A 20938-nucleotide genomic window follows, 5' to 3' on the forward strand; every position below is an offset into this window, starting at 1 on the left:
AACGCCTTCAAATAGGTCAGGGCTCGGGGGCACCTCGCACACCGCGGCTCAGGCCGCACCCTCGAATGGATCGACAACCGTCGATTGTGAAGTTCCACGTGTTTAGCCAAAACCCCCACTCTTAACGCGCGCCCGCCAGATGGTTCAACAGGACCCCGAGTCGCTGCACCAACACAAAAAACGACAAGGCCAGCTGAAAGGAATGCCGATGCCGACTGAAAAGGAAGCTGAGCAGTCTCCCTAGTAAAGCAACCAAGCAGGGCGACGTTTATCGCCCTTGGACGAGTGCAAACACTCCTCCAAGGCCTCGGGGGCTACACCCTCGGGTGCGCTGATGCGCCCCAACGGAGGAAACTTCACACATTCAAGGATCGAATCCTGCGCAGACCAGCTCGAACGCCCTCATCAGCACGACGGCGACATCCACAGCGGCTGCGCCATGGTGCTCGAAGTGGCTATGATCTGCATAGACAACTTGGAGTGGCCATCTCACTGCTTCTCCAGCGGCGAACCCCGATCCCGGATCAGACTCCTCCAACAATGCTCCCCGGAGCACCGTTACGCCCTCGCCGGGCAAAACCAAGACCACCGCGGTCAGCACCCGAGTCACGCCCTCGAAGGGTTAAGCCTCTGCAAGGCTGATGCTCACCCCTACAAAGGCTCAGGGGCTACTGTCGAGTACCATGATTAGGGGCACCCTAACCAAAGGACTAAAATCGCCCTAAAAACGCAAACACATATTAGGCAACCGGGCCCACGAAGGCCTACAGCCTCCTTCCAATCCGGAAGAAAGGAAAGGACTCAAAGAAGCCCAATACGCGGCTCACGTACACAGTGCGGTCCATCCCCGCCTCGCTCGAAGGTAGCGAGCCTACCCTCGAGAGAGCGGATCGACTCCGCCTCGCTCGAGCCCCCCCCCCCCTCGACGGAAAGGGCAAACCACCATCCGCCCGCTCTCCCGCCGTACGGAGGCATTAAATGCCAACCACTCCTCCGCAGCATCCGGGTCAGACGGCGTCACGCAGCCACTCTGCGCAGTGGCTGTGACCGGAGTCCCGTCTGCCAACTCCAGTCACTGCTCCGCCATTCCGGACGCTGTGGCGACACTGTGGGAACCTTCGATGCAGTGCAAGACGTGCTCGGCATTTCTCTAGCCACTGTGCTGCCAACTCCCCATACCTCCTTCGTACTTTCCCCTCCGCGGAGCCCTCGAACGGCATGTACATGACCCTCGGAGGCGGCTCCGACCTTGACCAGGACAAGACCCTGGCCTGCAGGACCCTCGGAACGTCGCCACGCCACGCTTGGAGGACGGTACCCCCTACAGCAACCACCACGCCGCCCGCTGGAGCTACAAGGATGCCGGCGCGATCTCCGCAAGGCCAAGGACGACGCCCAGGACGACTGCCACGCCAGGCGCCATACCCCGCAATATTCTTTTTACAGTGCTCCACCACTGCACTCCCGCGATTCGGGGAAAAGACGACTTCCGTGATCTCTCCGTACATGTACACCGCCCCTCCTTGTGTCTATAAAAGGGGGGACGGGTTCTATCTTCTGGGGGGGATCTGGCAGAACACAACACTCAGCACCGCTCACAGAGCACATACGCTCTTCTGAGCCCCGATATTGGCACTCGCCTCAATCAACTCGTCCTCTAGCAGAGACCTGGGAGCTTCCCTCCCTCTCTCGCCTCGCTTGTACCCCTACTACAGGCACCCCCGGTGCAAGACAGTGCAGTGCTCTCGCACACCCCTTTGCTGGACGTACGGCTCCACGGCCGGAACCAGGATAAACCCGTGCGTTACTGTGTTGCCTCTTGCATCAACCATTTAGGACGAGGAACACGCAGCATCATCACTAGTTGGTGCCGGACCACCGGGTCTGGACACCGACAACCTCCAAATTATGAATTTAGAATAGAACAGTGTACCATTATTTTTTTTAGGCAATAACATACGGCGGTTTTTCATAACTCCAAACCTCTTTTTGATATTTTCATTATCAATTTTTCTAAATATCTCCTTCTCATTATAGCATATCATTAAGTCACTGAGCCATTCATCATCCATTTTACTACGCAAGTCTGTTTTTATAATGGACGTGGCTGAAAATATCCTTTCAACTGAAGCTATTGCCAGTGGTAGTATCAAGATTCGATAAGATGTGTTCATATTAGTCTTCACCATTATTTCATCAATTTTTCCAAGTTCAATACATCCAAAGAAATCGGAGTTCTTCTAGCACGGTTGATGAAGGATTCAAGTTCAATTGGCAAAACAGTAAGGTCACCAATATCAAAATCTTCAACATAAATTTCAGCAAATCTCACAAGAATTTAAATCAAGTTGTTAAGTTGTTCATCAAATTTAACTAAATAGATTTACGGACAATAAGACAATAAACTAAATAAGAATTTAACTTAAGTTGTTAATTTGTTCATCAAATTTCTTACCTCTCCTCGGCTCCTCGCTATCTGCTGCCTCTGACTGATGCTCCTGGTTGGCCGCAAGGCCGCAGCCCTGGCCGGCTGGTCGCCTGGCCCAGTGGCCCCTGCTGCCCTGCACCACCAGCTCGCCGCGCCTGACCGGCTGGCCCTGGCAGCCTAGCTCTCCCCTCGCTGCGCGCGGCGCGCCTGCGCCCGTGCAGCAGGTGCCTGCCTGCCGCTGCCGACTGCCGTCGCCCCCCGGCCCAGTCGTGCGAGGTGCGCCGCCGGCCGGCGCGGCCCCGGGAGCCCCCGATGCCGATGCACGATTTGTGAGGTTGGGAACTTGGGCTTCAGACTTTGGTGGGCTGCCATATTACATTTTCTTGGACCAACTCGTGAGCAACCCGGATGCCAGGTCTCGTCTTCCACCTCCAGCCTCCCCTACACTCGTGGCCGTGTTTGGTTAAGGCTGAAAAAAATTTCACGAAAACTTTTTAGTCTTTTGACCACTAATTTAGAGTATTAAATGAAGTCTAATTACAAAACCACCTCCACAACTCATCGTGTAAATCGCGAGACGAATTTAATGAGGTCTTTGACCGCGTGATTAGAGGATGATTAATGTAGCATCACTGTAGCAAATCATCAATTAATTACCGTCGTTAGATTCGTCTCGAAAAGTTACACTTATTCATAAAAAAGTTTTATAAATAGACTTCATTTAGTACTCCATACATACGAGATTTTTTCGGGAAACGTGCGCGGAAAAAACCCTGTAGTAACCAAACACGGCCAACTGCTAGCTTCGGTGCCGGTAGGGAAGGCTCAAGCCCCCCGAACAACTGCTAGCTTCGCCCGCGCCACCTTAGCGCTACGCACACCATCGCTGGCAGTCGGCCAAAGCTCGGCTCGCGACGACTCGGAGCTACAGGCCCTCCTAACGACGACATGCAACACCGACAGCTCCTTCACGACCCACTGATCACGCTGCACACCCTGGCCGGGTCCCTGAAAAGCCGGAGCACTCAGCTCCACGGATGCGTCCATGGCCGCGGCCCGGGAATGTGGCGGCACATCGGCCACCCGGGGAACGGAACAGACCGGCAGGAGGCTTCTACACCACCCACATGTGCTACTGAACTCCACAAACCAACTAGTGATGACCTAGAACCTGGGAAGGCATGGCTCACCGGCGGCTTTCCCCTTTCTGCGCGGCGGTGGGCTGATGAATGAGATGACCGAGAACTCGGGGGTCCGGTGACTGATTTAGCTCAGGAACAGCTCAAATGGACCCGTGGCTACCCAAGGGAGCTGATGGCGCAAGGAATTGGATGGAGATGCTTCATCGGCGTCGAATTTCTCTAACGAAGCGAGGCTTGGCCATGGGAGGCCTTGCAGTAGTAAAGTGAGGACGGGGAAGAATCGCGTTTTCCTTCTTGATGGTCGATGCACAGACCCGGACTCGGGGCCGGTGTTCCGACTTCCGAATCCCGACTCCCGACTCAGCGACGAGCCGGACTCCAAGTCGGAACGAGAACGACCCCATCGTGGTCGGTATCGTCCGTCGTCCCATCGATATATACCCCGCGTCCCCGCCCGCACTCTCCCCACGACTTCACGCCAAGATCATCCGCACGCCCGAGTCCACCGTCTGAATCCTACGACACCAGCACCCCCTGATCACGATCGCGTCCCGTCCTCTCCCCTCAGAGCGCACGATGCCGTCGTTCCAGCCGCAGAAGAGCGCCGCCCCCGCCGCGAAGCTGTGCGCCGCCGGCTGCGGCTACTTCGGCAGCCCGGCCACCCACGACCTGTGCTCCCTCTGCTACAAGAAGCGCCACAGCGTCGTCGGCGGCAGCGGCTCAGGCGCCTCCGCCGCCGCCACGGCATCCGGACCCGTCGCGCGATCCGCGTGCGAACCGCCGCCGCCGGCGGCGCCCGCCGCTAGCGTCTTTCTCGCACTTGCTGAAGGCGTCGTCGCTGAAGCCGCCGCTTCGTCGTCGTCGTCCTCCGCCGCCGCGCCCGAGGCGGCGAGGAAGGCGCAGCCGAGCCGCTGCGCGGCGTGCTGCAAGAAGGTGGGGCTGACGGGGTTCGTGTGCCGCTGCGGGAAGACCTTCTGCGGGAGGCACAGGTACGCGGAGGAGCACGGCTGCGCGTTCGACTTCAAGGGCGCCGGCCGCGTCACCATCGCCCGCGCCAACCCCCTGATCAAGGGAGACAAGCTGCCCAACAAAATCTGAGCTTCACAACTTCCGTGCAATGGGCTCACAACTTCAGATCGTCAGATGCAACGTTCTGTATGGCCGGCCGTCGCAACTTTCGCATCAACTCGTCTCGATCTGAAGAGCAGCGTCTGGCTAGATTTGTGCGATGCATGCCCATCAGGGCTCAATTCCGTGCGTACTGTTTTGTAATCAGCTGATGTCTGAGAACATGATCATTCATATGAATTTGTTTTTGTCCTCGTTTTCGTACAATCAAAGATAGTACCTGCTTACTCGATCTGGTTTGTCCCGACGTCAAATTCTGTTACTACCAAGTACTGTAGTAGTACTACACTACTGTTGTAAACCTCACACCCTGGATGATTCTGATGACTGAAACTGGTAATTGTTGTTTTTATTCCGCAACAGATAGTTTTCTGTCAAACAGGTGCAGCAATGTTTTCACTTTATCTTGATTCTTGAGTCCGTGGCAGCTCAACGTTTCCTCCCCACACCCGTATTCTCTCTTCTGCTAGCATAGCCTGACCCAATGTTTCAGAGGATCAGGAGCAAAAAATAAATAAATAAAAAGAGATGCGAGCTGGTACTATACCTCTTTCTGCCATTTGGTTCTGAAGAGGATCACAAACAGAATCGCAGTCTGTAACACCGTTCCAATCAACACTCCCACCCAAATCCCCTGCAACAGCATACAAAAACAGTGAATTGTCTTCGAGAAACATCACCAAACAGCAGCTCTAGATCTTCCAGGCTTGTCTTACTGTTGCATTGAGCTTCAGCTTGAGGCCAAACACGGCTGCGAGGGGCAGGCCGACGAGGTAGTAGCAGCCGATGTTGACGAACGCGACCAAGGACTGCCACCCGGCACCGATCGCAACCCCTGCGACCATCAACGACGGAGCATGAATGAGGGAAGAGAAACAACGGCGTGCGTCCGTATTTTCACCGAAAAATGCCAATGCGCGATGCAGATTAATTATAGTATCATTCTATTCTAGTACCTGAAAGCACCGGCTGGATGCTATTGAGAAATATGGTGGCGGCCAGGAGGTACCCAAACTTGGCGGTCTCCTTGACGACCGCGCCATCGCCGGTGAAGAGCCGAGGCATCTGCTTCCTCGCCGCCAGAGCGACCGCCGTGAAGACCAACCCGATGGCGGCCGATGTGGTCGTGGCGACGACCACTGAGAACTTGGCCGCCTTCGGGTGGTTGGCGCCAAGCTCGTTCGAGACGCGAACACTGACGAGGAACGATACAGAAAGGGTGAGAACATGTGGGAGCCCTATGGTACCTTCAGAATTCAGAAATGCAGGAAAGATAGAAAAGGTGCCGAGAAGCGCAAGCAATGTTGGACGTTACCTTACTGCAGCATTGAAGCCAAGAGCAACCATCAGGGTCCAAAGCTGATAGTTCATGCTGTTACAACAACAACAAAAAATTTATAAATATTGAAATAATCAGATTCACAGGGCACACAGGCCTGTCAAGTCCCAACGGTTCTAGCTAAGAGATGCACAAGCAGATGCCACTAGAAGAGCTGAAACAAAGTGACACTGACCATATGGAAATCGCTCCAACTTGAATCTCTGGGTTCTTTAGGCACCCCACCAGAATGAGCACTGCCGTATAATACCACATCTCTAGGCTGCACCGAACAGACATGTGTCAATACTCAATAGCTTTTCAATGCAGTGATTGATTAGTAAACTCAAGGAAGAATAAGAAGGCACACGACAGTACGACACGAACCATAGCATGACAGCCGACGCGATGGAGAGCTTGACGAAGCCGCCGAGGTTGGCGAACGCCTTGCGCGAGAACCCCGTCCACGCCTCCGGGAACGACCCGCCGACGAGGTACACGAACTGCGCGGCGTTGAGCAGCCACCACGAGACGTCGCCGACGACGGCCGCGCCGACCATCCCGCGCCCGAGCCTGGCCACGACGACCCAGTTGAGCAGCGCGTGCGCGGCGAGCACGGCGCCCGAGATGGCCGTCATGACCCACACCCTGCTCTGCGCCTGGTAGAACTTCTGGATGGGGAAGTTGACGGCGTAGGCGAACAGCTGCGGCACGCACCAGCGCGCGTACCGCCCGGACACCGCCGCGATGGCCGGCGACTGCCGGAGCAGGCGCAGGACCGGGGACGCGAGGAGGTAGAGCGGGAGCAGGGCGAGCGACGTGGCGAGGCAGATGATCCAGGAGCGCTGCATGTAGACGCCCAGCATCTGGAGCTGCCCGGCGCCCACGGCCTGGCCGCACAGCGTCTCCAGCGCGCTCCCCATGCCGAGCTGCAACGCGGGCAACGGATCGGAGAAGTGGGATCACTGATCAACGCTATAACATGACGCCGCGCATGCGAGTTGACGCGCGCGCGGTCGGGAATCATCGTTACCAGGAGGCCGAAGGCGAGGCCCTCGATGACGCCGTTGACGATGGAGACGGCGGCGAGCTCGACCTTGCCGATGTGGCCGACGAAGGCCGCGGTGACGAAGGCGATCAGGAACTGGAAGACCGAGGCCAGGATGACCGGGCCCGCGACGCGCCACAGGTTCTTGCACTCGCCCGACCAGTTCGAGCGCCCGGACACCGCCGGCGCCATCTCCGCTCCGACTCTTCCGGCGCACGGACGAGCTGATGAGCTACACACTCCTCAATGTGCACGTACACGCACCGGGACACCAGACGAGACGAGCCGTGGCTCCTTTTGTACGTGCAGGTCAAGGTTGGGGGTCCAAGTTCGCAGCTGGGCTGACGGCTGACCGCATGGACGCGGACACCGATCGAGCGGAGCTAGAGCTAGTACGGCTGCTGTGCTAGCCTAGCCTTGCTGCGCGCGACGTGGACCGAGAGGGGTTGGTGCCGCAGCCATTGTGGATAGAGCTCGCGCGGCGCCGGAACTCGAGCCAACTCCTATCCGACGACGACGCCCCGGTGCGCTGCGGAGCTCAGCTGCTGGCGGCAGCCCGGTCTGAACTCCGAACAAACGAGTTGCGGCGGGCGGCGGCTGTGGCAGTGTGACCCGGGTGCCATTCAGGTGTACGGTCGGTGAGCGTGACGTGTGACGGTGCGAGTCAAAATGCGTCGGCGGAAGCGGAGCGGCGTCTCGCTAGGATTCTCCTCTGCTCCAAAGGTGGTTCCGTGTTTCGGTTTGGTCGCAGAAATTTCGTGCAACTGGTTGCCCGGCAGCCGGCGCCAACCAACCATAGGTCACCTTGGGCATTTTATCAGCGTGTTCGCAGTCCCAGCATCTATCTGTAGTGCAATGACAATGAGCATCTATCAACGTGCGCGTGATAGATTGATTTCAGTAAGCTGAAATCAACTTTCCACAAAAGTCTGAAGTCAGAACCCACATCTAGTCAGTTTCGAGGCTATTCAGCTAAGAAATCAAACCTCGAACCTGGAGATGTCTAACTTGCATACAGTAGTGTTTCCTTCTATTGCTTATTCACCTGTGAAAAATTCTATACACACCTTCAGGACTGGTGCTAGCACTATATCTGACCCCTCAACGGTGGGATCTGGACTCTGGATTCTAATCAATGCTACAAGAATCACTACCATCGTTAGATATCTCGGACACATTTTGCGGTTCGGTTTTTCACTTCATCACAAAAAGAACATTCAAGTGTTGAACAAATAAATGCTAAGCAAAGGCAACCTGAATTAAGGACAATTCAAGGAAGCACAATGGGTAATGCATTGTCAACGTCAGCATGCAGAAAATCTTCAGAGTTCATATGGACTGTGGAGCTCCGTGCCTCAATGTATAAGATATGCTTTCGCATAATCCTGATCCAGTATGAACAACATACAGACAGAATTACAATATCTCAAAGTATTCAGGAGCACAACACAAAGAAGTTGTTTCACAGATGGAATAAATCATGCCCAGTATCACATAACAGATTCTACTACTATCCTTGATTCATGTTTGAACTGCATCTAGTGCTAGATAATCTGAAACACAAAATATACAATAGTATGGCTATTCATGTAGTGATCGTTGAACTTCAGTATAATCTAACATCACCGCAAGTCCACAGTGTAATAAACACCAAAGATCTGAGATGCCCACCACACACAGTACTAGAAACTTGTGCTGCATTGCACCAATATTCACCGGGGAATATTTTAAGATATACATCTCAAGTGCTGCAGGGAAATATTTAATCAACAAGCTGGATAGTTCAGAACTCGGAATAAAGAAAGAAATAATTAGTTATCTTCTCATGATTGATGTTTAGCATTCCTAAATAAGACTTTATATTCCCATCATACAGAACACAGCTTGAAATCTTTAGATCATTCAGGCGACAATGTTCAAACAATAGAAATTTATGCTTGCCCATCCTATTAATGTTGAACTTAAGCATCAGAAAAAGAAAAAAGTATAACATGTCAATAACACAGATTATTACAGACCTAAGTGTTGTATGTCATTATAATCTAAATTTTTGTAATAGATCTTCAAATCTGAATGCAAAGCAAGGCAAATGCAGGGCATGTCGGGTTGTCCTGGATTCAATACTAATCTGAATAAGGCAGGAGTATTGGACTTAATATCCACCAATTATACAGGAAATATAAGCTCCTATCGAAAGTAAAAATAACAGGACACAAAGTATGGATAAATAAGAAAGTATGGGCAGTAGTTAAGGTTTATGTCGATGCCATCTTTTAATTCAGAAACAGGCTGAACTGCAAATTGGAAAGCAAATAATGATGTATTTCTCCTCCTCCATAAACAAACAATAAGGATCCATATATGACATAAATAATGCAGGAGAACTAGTATCTCAGAATGTTTAGACCGTATAGTTTATCAATGCATTACCGAAAGCTAATAGTAGGTGAAAAACAGAATAACCGTGCAGGAACATAAGCACACAAGGTAGTATAAATAATTTGCAAACTTCATTGAAGAAATATGAACATGGTCAAACTTCAAGGGAAGAGCACAACAAATGCACCTATAAACTCGATGGCAACTTTACACAATACTAGCTGCCAGAGTGCCACCGATTATCACAAGTACAATTACCAGCGGATACATCATTCTACTTCTTCAATCCACGCTGACATCAAACCATGGGAGCTATCTATGATGCAATCCTGCTAGAACTAACATGCACACCGACAAGGATGAGACGTATCTCCAGCCATGCATGCTCTAAAACGCAATCAGGCTGGCAATTACAAGCACACCAACTACCAGAAGCAGCACCTTCAAGAACACATCAACCTGCTGGCCTTGTGGCGCCTGTCGTGGGAAGCCGTACCCATGCCACCCATGGAAAGAATGGCCATAGCCATAAGGAAACCCTGCAGTAGGCCCAAAGGCGGTGGCCTGCGGGAACCCGTGCACCTGGAAGCTCAGCAAAGGAAACAGCCCTCCAATGGCGGCCGAGAAAGTGTAATTTCCCCACCGGCCACCAGCAACAGGGGCGTTGCCAGCACCCATGAACCATGGGTTCTGGCGCGGGTAATGGTTATTGTGGTCAGGCTGCGGCGCCGTGGACGGCCGCTGCCCGGTCGGCCTGCTGGGGATCTGCACGCCGGCCACGGACCTCGCCCGTGGAGCGGAGGAGGTGCCACCACGGCCGTAGAGGGGGACGAGCTTCCCCTCCTCGACGACGGCCTTGCAGACGGGGCACTCCTGGGAGTGCGCGTGGACGTGGAGCCACTCGTAGAGGCAGGGCCAGCAGAAGAGGTGGCCGCAGAGGGTGACCACGGGGTCCTGCGCCAGGTCCAGGCAGATGTTGCACTCGAAGCTGCCCGAGTCCTTGCTGCCGCTGCCTCCGCCGGCGCTGTTGATCCTCGACACAGGCTCGCCGGCGCGGCTCGCCATGCCGCTGGAATCCGATCTGCAGGATGGTGAGATCACTCACTCAAGGCACGATCCGACGACAAGAGCTATAAAAACAGGACGACCAGGAGCCGCAACTAGCGAAACCTAAATCCCCGTAATTTAGAAATCCTAATAGATACTGGGAGGAACTGATTCTGATCCGACACTCCGATTCTACAGGTTATGCTTTGAACAAAAAAATAAATAAAATCGTCCCCACATAAGAACGCTCAATCCGACAAAGATTGTCTAATCTATGATATTTCCAGATGCCGCCCAACGCGTAGATCGAAGGGGAATAGGGAATGGATCCGAATCGGCAACGGAGCAGCCATCGAAGAAGAACCGCTCGAGAAACGTACCCAAATCCGTGCGAAGAGAGCGGCGACCACCCGTTACCACCGGACATCACCGGAGCCCGAGGAGGAGCGCGCGGGAGCGAGGAGCTGAGGCTGCCGAGCAGGAACGCTCCGGCGCCTGGCGGGTGGCGGCGAAGTTGGGGGAGGAAGGGTTGCCGCCTTGCCGGGAATGGATGGCCCGAGCCGCCAGCTAGGTGCGGGGCGCCTCTCGACACCGACTGGCGTCTTGCGGTGCGCGTGCGCGTGCGCGTTAACTGCTGGTAACGCCCGTGCCTCGCCGTTTTCAGGTCGGGGGCAGGGGCAACAGTAGCAGTTCGGTGTGTGGGGACCGTCGGATCGACATCGGACGGATAGATGAGCGTCAGCCGTGAGAAGTTAGGCCAGGATTTGCGGTGGCTTGCTTTCTTCACCAACGCATGGGTGGATTGATTCGGGAGTCTTGACAGCGCTGCTAGGTGTGTTCTAGGTTTTCTTTTTTAATTAAAGTGTGTTCTAGGTTAGTGCACGGTTGGCCCGCCGAAACATCGCGCTCTTTTCTCTCGTTTTGTCTTCCGATTGGCCCTGCTAGATGCTGACAGGACATGTTTCGCTTGAGAGAAAATAAAAGTTGGGTGAGATTTTGGCGACACTACTGTTCTGTAACGAATTAAAAATGGTTGAAAAGATATTTGGGAATCTTTAGTACGTCCTCCGTGGTTAGTTGGTTATCAGGCGTGTTTTAGCATAGGAAAAGCTCAATCCAAACGGGGGCTAAATTATTTCTTATGCTTCATGCCATGCCATTCCTTTTATCATGATCGCGGAAACCAGTTAAACCTAACTTATTTATTAGTATAATTTTAAAATGTCCTCGGTGGATATTGCATAATAACAAGAAAATGTGTAGATCTTTATTTTGTTTTGTGAAGCACACATTACAGACACGATCACTTGTACATGTGGGCGTGCACACTTATAATGAATGCATGACACATAGTGTTCAACCATTCTAAGTACTTCAAGAAATTTGGCATGTTATATATATCTTGAGATTAATAAAATTATCGTTGTCGATGTCACTATATGGGCTGTGTAACTCAACCTTGTCGTTAAGTGGAACCGGCGCTGCGCGCGCATGATCTACCTTGAAATATTGTTTTATGCAGACATTTATTTGTTTTTTTTAGGGTGGAGACATGTGTTTTATGCAGACATTTATTTGTGATAATGCTTTCTAAGAGGAACCGGAACTGACGATTTTTATTGAACTAATTTTCCACTAATGGGGTTGAACATGTTTGCTAGCTAGCAACTCCAACAGATTGATTTTTTCCTCTTTTTCTTTTTTTATCTTATAGGGAAATCCCCCATCACAATTTTAGTTTATTAGGGAGATGTGCTCCAGGAGATTGATTTTTCCATTTTCCCTTTAGTTTATGAGTGACTAGGATTTTCTCATGCATGTTAATCTTGTGGCTAGGAAAGAATGGATAGAAAGAGAGAAGGAAAGGAAGAAGGTGGAATTCCCCTTTAAAAAGGGGAGAGGAGAGGGAAATAAAGGGGAAAGGGAAAAGAGGATAGAGAAAAATCAATCTGTTGGAGTTAAATTTTTTCTCTTAAACCTCTTTTATAGCTAAAAAGTGGAAAGAGAAAAGGGAAAAATTAATCCGTTGGAGTTGCTTACGCACAGTTGATTGACGACAAAAAAATGCATTATTAATTTCCACAAAGGACCAATAAAGTAATGGTAATGCATTCTAGACGGAGCGACTGCAATGTGCTACACTTGACGCGTGGCCGAGGCCAGAAACAAATGGAAGCCTCGATGAGACGATGACGAGTCACGAGCGACCTGCACACGCGACACGGCATGGCGGCAATTGCTTCGTCCGGGCGGGCCCCACCAGAAAGCAGGACACACTGACCGACTGACAGGTACCCCAGTGTAGAAAACTTCCAAAGTCACTGCACTTCCACATCACATCATTGATAAAAGCAGAAAGCCGTCGCCGTCGTCGCTAGCACCAAACCTCGTGCACGCGCGGAGAAAAAAGAGTCAATTTTCTATATGACATCGAAAAATATAACTCATCCCCTATGTGCCATTGAAAATTAGCTCATCCCTTCTATGCATCATTTATAATTTCTCATCCCCAATAAGCCACTACCGTTAAAATCTTAAGCTAACGGCGTCAAATTTTAATTCCTAGACTTTTTTACCCCTGAGTCAAAAAGCAGCACCCTCGATTAAAAAAACACCCACCCGGCCACCCCATCCCCGAAGCCTCGGGCTTGGCCCTGTTGCGCCTTCCCCCTCCTGCCAGCCAGTGTTTTCCTTACCGATCGGTAACCGCCGGTTACCGCCGATTTTTACCGATACCGCTACTAGGCGGCAACCCATACCGGCGGTAAATTTCGAAAAATTTCGCCCGAATTTAAAATTTTCAAAAATATTTGAAATAAAAAAGGAAAAAATATGGTAAGAAAGTAGAGATGACATACATCATTCTAATATAGAACATGTTCAAATATTTGACTGTTTGGGCACTCAAAAAAATAAAAAAACTTTCGGACAGGTAATCCCGAGCGGTATCCTCTAATCCCGAGCGGTATTCGGCGTTTTCCGAGCGGAAATCGGCGTGTTTGGACCGGAAACCACTGCATTGTGAGTATTTCTTGATTTTACATTGATTTTTAGATGTTTGTTGTGTAGCTATATTCAAAAACATGTATTCATATTAGCTATATGGATCCATTTGTTCATGGTAGTTTGATGTTAATTTGTTCATTTTAGCTATATGTATATATGTGTGTTCATATTTCAAATATGTACATATATTTTCATTTGTTCATTTGGACCGGAAACCACTACTATGTATTATATATATTGACGATGATGGTTTGTGAGGACTATGGTTGTGATGATTTGCATGGACTATTGTTGTGATGATCTATATGGACTATGGATGTGAATTTCTATTTTTATGGATATGAACTTCTATTCTATGTATGTGTAAATGTTATATAATTGTTTGATATATACCATCAGTAATGATATTTACAAAATTACGGTGAAATGCTGCCAAAATTTTTAATTTTCCAAAGTCATACGGTGTTTACCGGTTAAAAACGACGGTTACCGGTCGGTAAACATCGATTACCGGTCGGTAAACAACGGTTACCGGTTTTTTGAATTTGAATTGTCATTTCGAGCGGTTTCTGGCGGTTTCCGGCGATTTACCGCCGGTTTACCGATACCGCTAGTTGGCGAAAATCGCTTTACCGTCGGTAAGGTGAACCCTGCTGCCAGCCTGCTGCGCCTCCCGCCAGCCTGCTGCTGCGCACGCCAGGCCCCCTCTCCCGCTAGCCTGCTGCTGTGAACCCCGGACCCTGCCTCAGCCGGCTTGCAGCGACCCGCCTCCGCTGGCTTTGCAGCGGCGCCGCCTGCCGCCCGCTGCGGTCCCGCGCGGCGCGCGCGCCCCATTGCGGCTCCTCCCTCGTCGCCGCGTGCCGCCTCCTCTCCCGCGCCTCCGCTGACGCAGACGCTCCGCCGCTGCCGCCGCCGCCGGAGCCCGTCGCGGCCCTCAGCAAGTGCGCCAAGGGGTGCGCGGCCGCCCTTCCCCACCGCGGCCCTCCGCGCCCGCGCTGCCCGCCTGCCGGCGCGGACCTCGCCTGCGCTCCCGGCCGCTCCCTGCCGCCGCCGCACCATGCGCCTCCAGGCTCGCGCCTCCGGACGCCCGCGGCGCGCGGACGCCGCGCCCGCCCTTGCTGGAGCGCTAGTCGCCCGGTGGCGGCGGAGCGGCGCCGGCCGTGCTCCCATGCGCCGAGCACGTCGAGGTCACCTCCCGGGCGGTGGAGGCGGCGCCGGCCAAGGAGAGCGCCGCGCCGGGGCCGAGGACCGTCAGGGTCTTCTACGACGACTACGACGCCACGGACTCGTCCGGCGACGACGAGGACGCGGAGGCCGCTGCCGCCGCTGCGCGCCGGAGGGTGAAGCGCTACGTGCAGGAGATCCGCCTGGAGCGCGCGGTGAAGGAGGCGCCGCCTGCCGGGCCGCGGCGTCCTCGGCAGCCGCAGCCACGTCCTTGGCGAGGGTGAACCTGGTGCTCCCCGGCCAGAAGAGGATGGCCGACGGCGGCGCGGAGCCGCGGTTCCGCGGCGTGCGGCGGCAGCCCAAGCGGCGGCGTCCAAGAACGCGTCCTCGTCCGCCACATCCTACGACTCCGGCGAGGAGTCCCACACGGCGGCGGCGTCCCCGACCTGCGTGCTCCGCTCTTTCCCGCCGCCCGCGGTCGCTGACGACACATGCAGCAAGAAGCCAGCGTCGGGCTCCGAATGGGGTGGCATGCGATAGGCAGGGGTAAAAATGTCCCAGCAGAGAAAGGTTGACGGTGTTAACACTGGAATTTAACGGGAGTGGCATGTAAGGGATGAAAAATTATAAACGATGGCATAGAAGGGAAACGCTAATTTTCGATGGCACATAGGGGATGAGTTATATTTTTCGATGGCATATAGGGAATTGACTCGAGAAAAAAAGGAAGGCACGGGCGGCCTTGCAGGCAGGAATCGGGTTACAGCGTAGCGTGCTGGGCTGCTGGCCATGCTCTGGAAGCAAAAGGAACGCCGCTCCATTGGTGCGTTGCAGATTTTCACCATCAGGTCGATCGTGTCGGAATCCGCGGCTTCCACCAGCTTTTGCGTGGAGATGCATATATGCAAAGCTTAACGCCCAAGTTAAAGAGACCATCTGCGTGCCGACACTGTATTACTCACTAGTGCCGAATCCTTTTCCCTGGCTGTAAAAATTTGCACTGTATAGCCATGACGGTAAAATTCAGGTGTTGTCACTTGTCAGGAGATGAACCCAGTTGCTAGGATCCCCATTCAGAAAACAGACGATGATCGTCTATTACGATTGCACGGCAGGGGGCCCACCCGTCCATTTTCATGTCCATATCCCGATCTGTTCTACCGATCAGTACCGGCCGTGGGCCCGTGGCACGCGAATGCTGCAGCTTGTGAGGTTTTAGTTGGTGAAAAAATTTGGGCTTTGACACTATAGCATATTTTGTTGTTATTTGACAAATAATATCCAATCATAGACTAATTAGGTTTAAAAGATTCATCTCGTGCTAATCAGTTAGACTGTGTAATTAGTTATTTTTTCAACTACATTTAATGCTTCATGCATGTGTCCGAAGATTCGATGTGATGAGTACTGTATAAAATTTTTTTAAAACTAAAGGCCTGAATTGTGAACCTCACGTCAAAATCAAGGACCCTAAGTTCTACTAATGCAGTTTTCTGGATGTAACCAGTGCATGTACCATTTCAAACGGTTTCTGGAGGAAAATTTCTGAGGATCACGTCACACTCACGCTAGATTTCTTATCAACTATACATAGAATAATAATTTACACAGCAAGACGATAAAGGATATGGGAGAGAGAAAGAAAAATGGGGAGATCTAGTTGCGCCTCGAACGAAGAAGCTAGTTCTGCAGTATTGCACCGGCAGGCAGGACGACCACGATCAGTACGCGTCGCTTCGCATGCATGATGCATCCGTCAGCGTGCGAACACGCCGTCGCCCGCCTTGACGGCGCCGAACCCGGCGCGGCCCGGCGGCTTCAGCGAGGGGGCAACGGCGCAGGCGCCGTCGGGGCCGAACTCGCACGGCTCGTCCTCGGCGATGGTTCCCATGGCCGCCGCGCCGCCCTTCTTCCGCGCCGGGGCCCAGGCGCAGGCGGCCGGCGCCGCGGCGCTGATGATCGGGGCCTTGCCGCCGGCGCTCTCCTCCGCCGGCTCGGCCGCGACGCGGCGCTGGTGGCGCTTGGCCGCGGCCGCGGCGCGGACGAGGTCGCTACCGTCGGCGCCGTCCGAGCTGACGACCCGCAGGCGCAGGGTCGCGGCGCCCGCCCCGCCGAACCCGCGGCCCACGACGCCCACGGACGACCCCGACGGCACGCGGCGGGCGCACCCGGACATGCCGCGCATGTAGAGGTCGCAGGCCGAGTCGCACGCCCGCGACAGCGCCCGCACCGGCGCGCCCAGGCACCCGCCGCAGCCGCCGCTCTTCTTCTTCATACCCGCGCGCGCGCACCACCACCACGCGGACTTGGCTTCCGATCCCGAGAGAGAGCGAGACAAGCACAGACACTACAGAGTAGCGTGTATGTGAGGCGTGGCGACGAGGCTCGCGGCAGTTTTATAGCGCGGCCGGAGTGATGGAGAGGAGGTCAGAGCGATGGCTACGTCGGCGAGTGTGTGGCAGTGATGAGCACAATGATGGTTACCAATGGGTGTTTCCACTAAGGATGTATCTAGACATCCGAATTCTTAAAATAAATTTGATATTTTAAAATAGATATATTTAAAATTTTATGCTAATCTTTTTTTATATTATCAAACATATTATTACACATAAGAATAAAATTTTGTATAGATTTTTTTATGTATTATTTGCTCCCTACAATTAAAAAGGTGTAAACATTTTTTCCCTTGAACGAACTGCCTGTAAACAATGTACCCGCTCATCTGAACGCGGCAAATTCCTGCCATTACTCCCCCCTGAATCGGGCAAAGTCCTGTTTTTTCTTTGAAGAAGTAGAGGTGATTTGCTTCGGAGATGATTGGCGCCTGTTCTTTGTTTAACGCTGTTTCTCTTGGGCAGATGGCGTGGCCGTGTGGGGCCGGCGGGGTTTTTGTACGGGCCGTGCAGGAGGGATATGGCCAGAATTTGGGCAATATTCTGCTGGAAATGGTGGGGGATTTGTCCACGGTTTGGGGGATCGGGTCGACCTCATCGGCGAGCTGTTTTGAGTTGAGCCGGCCAACGCGCGAGCGCGGCGGCTGACGCGGGAAACGGATAGCAGATATCCAAAATATTCGATATCCGTATCCGTTTAAATATCAATATGGATATCCGTATCCGTATTCGAATTTAATGTGGTAGTAAGGTGGATACATCTGAATTCGATTTTTATTGATTTTCTCTATCCGATTCCAGATTCGTATTCAACAATATCCGACACTATCCGTATCCGTTTTCATTCAAAAACTATTTATGAAATTATATTTATTTCTTACCACCCATATTATTCATTTTATAATAAATATATAATATAAAAGATTAAATTTACTTTAAATTTTTTATTTTATCTCAAAATTACTTCTATATTTTTTATTTATATATAATAAAATTATTTATATATTTATTGCGATATATTTTAGTTCTAATTTTATTTTTATGTATTTATTTATTAACAATAAATAGGTTATTTTTAACTAGATATCTTTATTATATTATTATACTTTAGTTTGTAGATGGATAATGATTTTATAATCTAAAACTACTAATAAAGAAATTAACTAAACGTTAGCTCATATATCAAGTCAATATCCGAATTCGAATCCGAGGCATCCGTTTTGCATTCGTATCCTAGAACATCCGAATCCGTATCCGTATCCGTATTCGATTTAAAATATGGTAAAAAGTGCTATCCAAATCCGATTCCATACGAATCCGATCCATCCGTTTCCATCCTTAGGTGCCGGAATGCACGCATGTGTCAGCCGAAGTTGATGGCTCTGTGTCTGTGTTGGCTGCAGCTCTTCTTCAAAATTCCAAATTCAAAATTCCAAAAAAATTATAAATCTGTGTGCATGGTGTATTAAATATAGTTGAAAAAAATCGCATCACACAAATAGACTGTAAATCGTGAGACGAATCTAATGAACTTAATTAACTCGTGATTAGATACTAAATTGCTACAGTAAAGCTACAGTAAAAACGTGCTAATGATGAATTACTTAGGCTCATTAGATTCGTCTTATATTTTATAGACAAGATTTGTAATTAGTTTTATGATTAGTTTATGTTTAATACTTCAAATGTGAAAAAATTCTCTTTCAAAATTCCAAATTGAGGGAACTAAACATACCCTAAAGGTGGGATTTGGGCCTTGCCGTACCGGGCCGACATGATCCTCTCATGCCTCGTGCCGTATCATGTCTAGATTTGTAGGCATATTCAGCACATTGTGCATGCTGTGTTGGCACGACAAGTCTTTTATTAAGCCCAAGTATGGCCTATGGCACGCCGCCACGACTTTGTGCCGTGTTGGCCCAAGCACGGCCCTCCAAATACTTGTATTAGGATTTTATACAGGTCGATGCAAAAAAGTTAAGCACATAAATTATATATGTTACAAAAATTACGTGATTATTTGAATGGATATTTCCTTTAATTAGTTAATAAAGGAATATTAACTACCATAAAAGTAGAACAACAGGCTACGTGGAGACTGACCGGCTATTTTTATGTCGTGCTGGCCCAAGCACGTCTCAAAATTTGGGCTGTGCTGAGATTCTAGACACGATACGGCCATGTGTTCGTGTCATGCTGGCAGGGTCTAAAATATTTCGTGTCGGGCTAAAAGATCGTACCGTAGTCTGCTCAAATTCTAGCTCTGAGGGTGTTTAGTTCTCAAATTTTTTCCTACAATACCTGTCACATCGAATTTTTGAACATGTATGAAGTACTAAATGTAGTTGAAAAAATAATTAATTACACAGTTTAACTGTTAGGATGAGACGAGTCTTTTAAACCTAATTAATCCATAATTAAACATTAATTATCAAATCACAACGAAATGTGCTACAATATCTAAATCCAAACTTTTGCACCAACTAAACACCCCCGATACTTCAACGCTGGGACGTACTGCAAACAGAGTTGTCAAGGGTCAGCCACTCAGTCATGGAAAATCAGGGGCCCAACTGAGGCTGTACTAATCATGCCACGTCAGATCCCCCCCCCCCCCCCCCCCCCCCCCGGGCGCTCTCGTTCCAGAACGTCAAGGCCTCAAGGGTCAGCGAACGGGGAAGACTTTAAACGGCACATCCGCGGACCGCGGCCATGCGCGACGGCGCGCGACTGCAGAAAGTGACGGCGTTTGATTTTGATTGCCGCAAGAAAGCAGAGGGGAAAACCACTTGAGAAAACCAGAGGGGGGCAGATCTGGTTTCATCATATGACACACCACTTGAGAACCTACGGCAGGATGGGGAGGTGATTTCACTGTTTCATAGTATACAAGAGGAGGCCAAATACATTGCACTGCTAATGTAGAACCTTTAGATGCATAGTGCGTATCTGGAAAACACTAGTCTAGTGCTGGAAACTTGGAAAATTCTTAAGTGGGCATCTATGAAAAAAAAATGACATGCTGTTGTAAACTTGAGAAGTTCACCGTCTACATGTGACGTTGCGTTACTATTGTGAGCGAAATTTCGAGTTCAAACTCAATCATGCTTCCGAGATAAAAAAAATGGCAGTTATTTCAAAACTGCGCAAAAAAAGAACAACGCACATAGAAGGATATTTTTCATTTTTCATATCCCATGGGATTAAGTTTGAACTTGAAATTTTACGTGCAATCGTAACACATGGACTCGCTTGTCGTGATTGTTTTCCTAAAAGCAGTGGCGGAGGACGGATTGAAAGTTAGGTATGGCAGAACTGGATTGACGAAGCTTAAAACTGCAATATAGCACTAGTGTTGATGCTTAACAGGTTTAAATGTATCTCAAAACAACTCAGTCCAAAGTTGAGCATGCATTCCCACCAAAACCTGAGGTATGGCGACTGCCCTACCTTGCCCTACCGAGCCCTCCGCCACTGCCTAAAAGTTCTTTGAAAATTTCTAAATATGATGTTATCAAGGTTTCACGCACTTAAAACCCATTTGTCACAACTCTAGCTTTACAAATAAATTTTTTTAAACGTATGTACTTAATAAAAAATATTTGGAATCTATTTAGTTTAAATATTAGTTTGGAAGCTATTTGGTCTTCCTTACTCACTAATATGGTATATAATAATCGAAAAAAAACTATACCAAAAGATAGAGAATGCAAGCAAGATCTCCAAACTATATATGGTAAAGATTTTTTTGATGCCGGGACAGAAATTTCGATGCTTAACACAGTTACACAGGATCAACACAAAAAGCTGTGGCGCCAGATCACCACCGTCGATTTTTCTTTTCTTTTTGATCCAAGAGATGCAACCGTGCCGAACACGCAC

At 50.5% G+C, this 20938-nt stretch overlaps 5 protein-coding genes across 5 annotated transcripts; 2 read left to right on the plus strand and 3 right to left on the minus strand.

The window, feature by feature from the left end:
* Positions 1 to 3548: 3548 nt before the first annotated feature.
* Positions 3549 to 4900, plus strand: LOC120675991 (zinc finger A20 and AN1 domain-containing stress-associated protein 5-like). Its single transcript, XM_039957196.1, has one exon. It carries the CDS (start codon positions 4147 to 4149, stop codon positions 4666 to 4668), a length of 522 nt encoding a protein of 173 aa, XP_039813130.1. The 5' UTR covers positions 3549 to 4146; the 3' UTR covers positions 4669 to 4900.
* A 125-nt stretch (positions 4901 to 5025) lies between these two features.
* On the minus strand, positions 5026 to 6945 carry LOC120675990 (protein DETOXIFICATION 32-like). Its single transcript, XM_039957195.1, has 7 exons — positions 6404 to 6945; positions 6213 to 6299; positions 6014 to 6070; positions 5655 to 5893; positions 5415 to 5533; positions 5246 to 5332; positions 5026 to 5174 (listed from the first exon to the last, which is right to left on the minus strand). Exons 1-7 carry the CDS (start codon positions 6937 to 6939, stop codon positions 5100 to 5102), a joined length of 1200 nt encoding a protein of 399 aa, XP_039813129.1. The 5' UTR covers positions 6940 to 6945; the 3' UTR covers positions 5026 to 5099.
* A 2607-nt stretch (positions 6946 to 9552) lies between these two features.
* Positions 9553 to 11116, minus strand: LOC120675779 (E3 ubiquitin-protein ligase RNF185-like). The gene is made up of 2 exons (XM_039956989.1): positions 10871 to 11116; positions 9553 to 10524 (listed from the first exon to the last, which is right to left on the minus strand). Exons 1-2 carry the CDS (start codon positions 10915 to 10917, stop codon positions 9831 to 9833), a joined length of 741 nt encoding a protein of 246 aa, XP_039812923.1. The 5' UTR covers positions 10918 to 11116; the 3' UTR covers positions 9553 to 9830.
* Positions 11037 to 14944, plus strand: LOC120674989 (atherin-like). Its single transcript, XM_039956078.1, has 3 exons — positions 11037 to 11127; positions 14257 to 14565; positions 14646 to 14944. Exons 1-3 carry the CDS (start codon positions 11037 to 11039, stop codon positions 14942 to 14944), a joined length of 699 nt encoding a protein of 232 aa, XP_039812012.1.
* A 1258-nt stretch (positions 14945 to 16202) lies between these two features.
* On the minus strand, positions 16203 to 17005 carry LOC120675904. The gene has a single exon (XM_039957112.1). It carries the CDS (start codon positions 16933 to 16935, stop codon positions 16417 to 16419), a length of 519 nt encoding a protein of 172 aa, XP_039813046.1. The 5' UTR covers positions 16936 to 17005; the 3' UTR covers positions 16203 to 16416.
* Between the last annotated feature and the right edge of the window lie 3933 nt (positions 17006 to 20938).

Source organism: Panicum virgatum, chromosome 5N (genome assembly GCF_016808335.1).
Source record: "Panicum virgatum strain AP13 chromosome 5N, P.virgatum_v5, whole genome shotgun sequence".
NCBI classification, from domain to species: Eukaryota; Viridiplantae; Streptophyta; class Magnoliopsida; order Poales; family Poaceae; genus Panicum; species Panicum virgatum.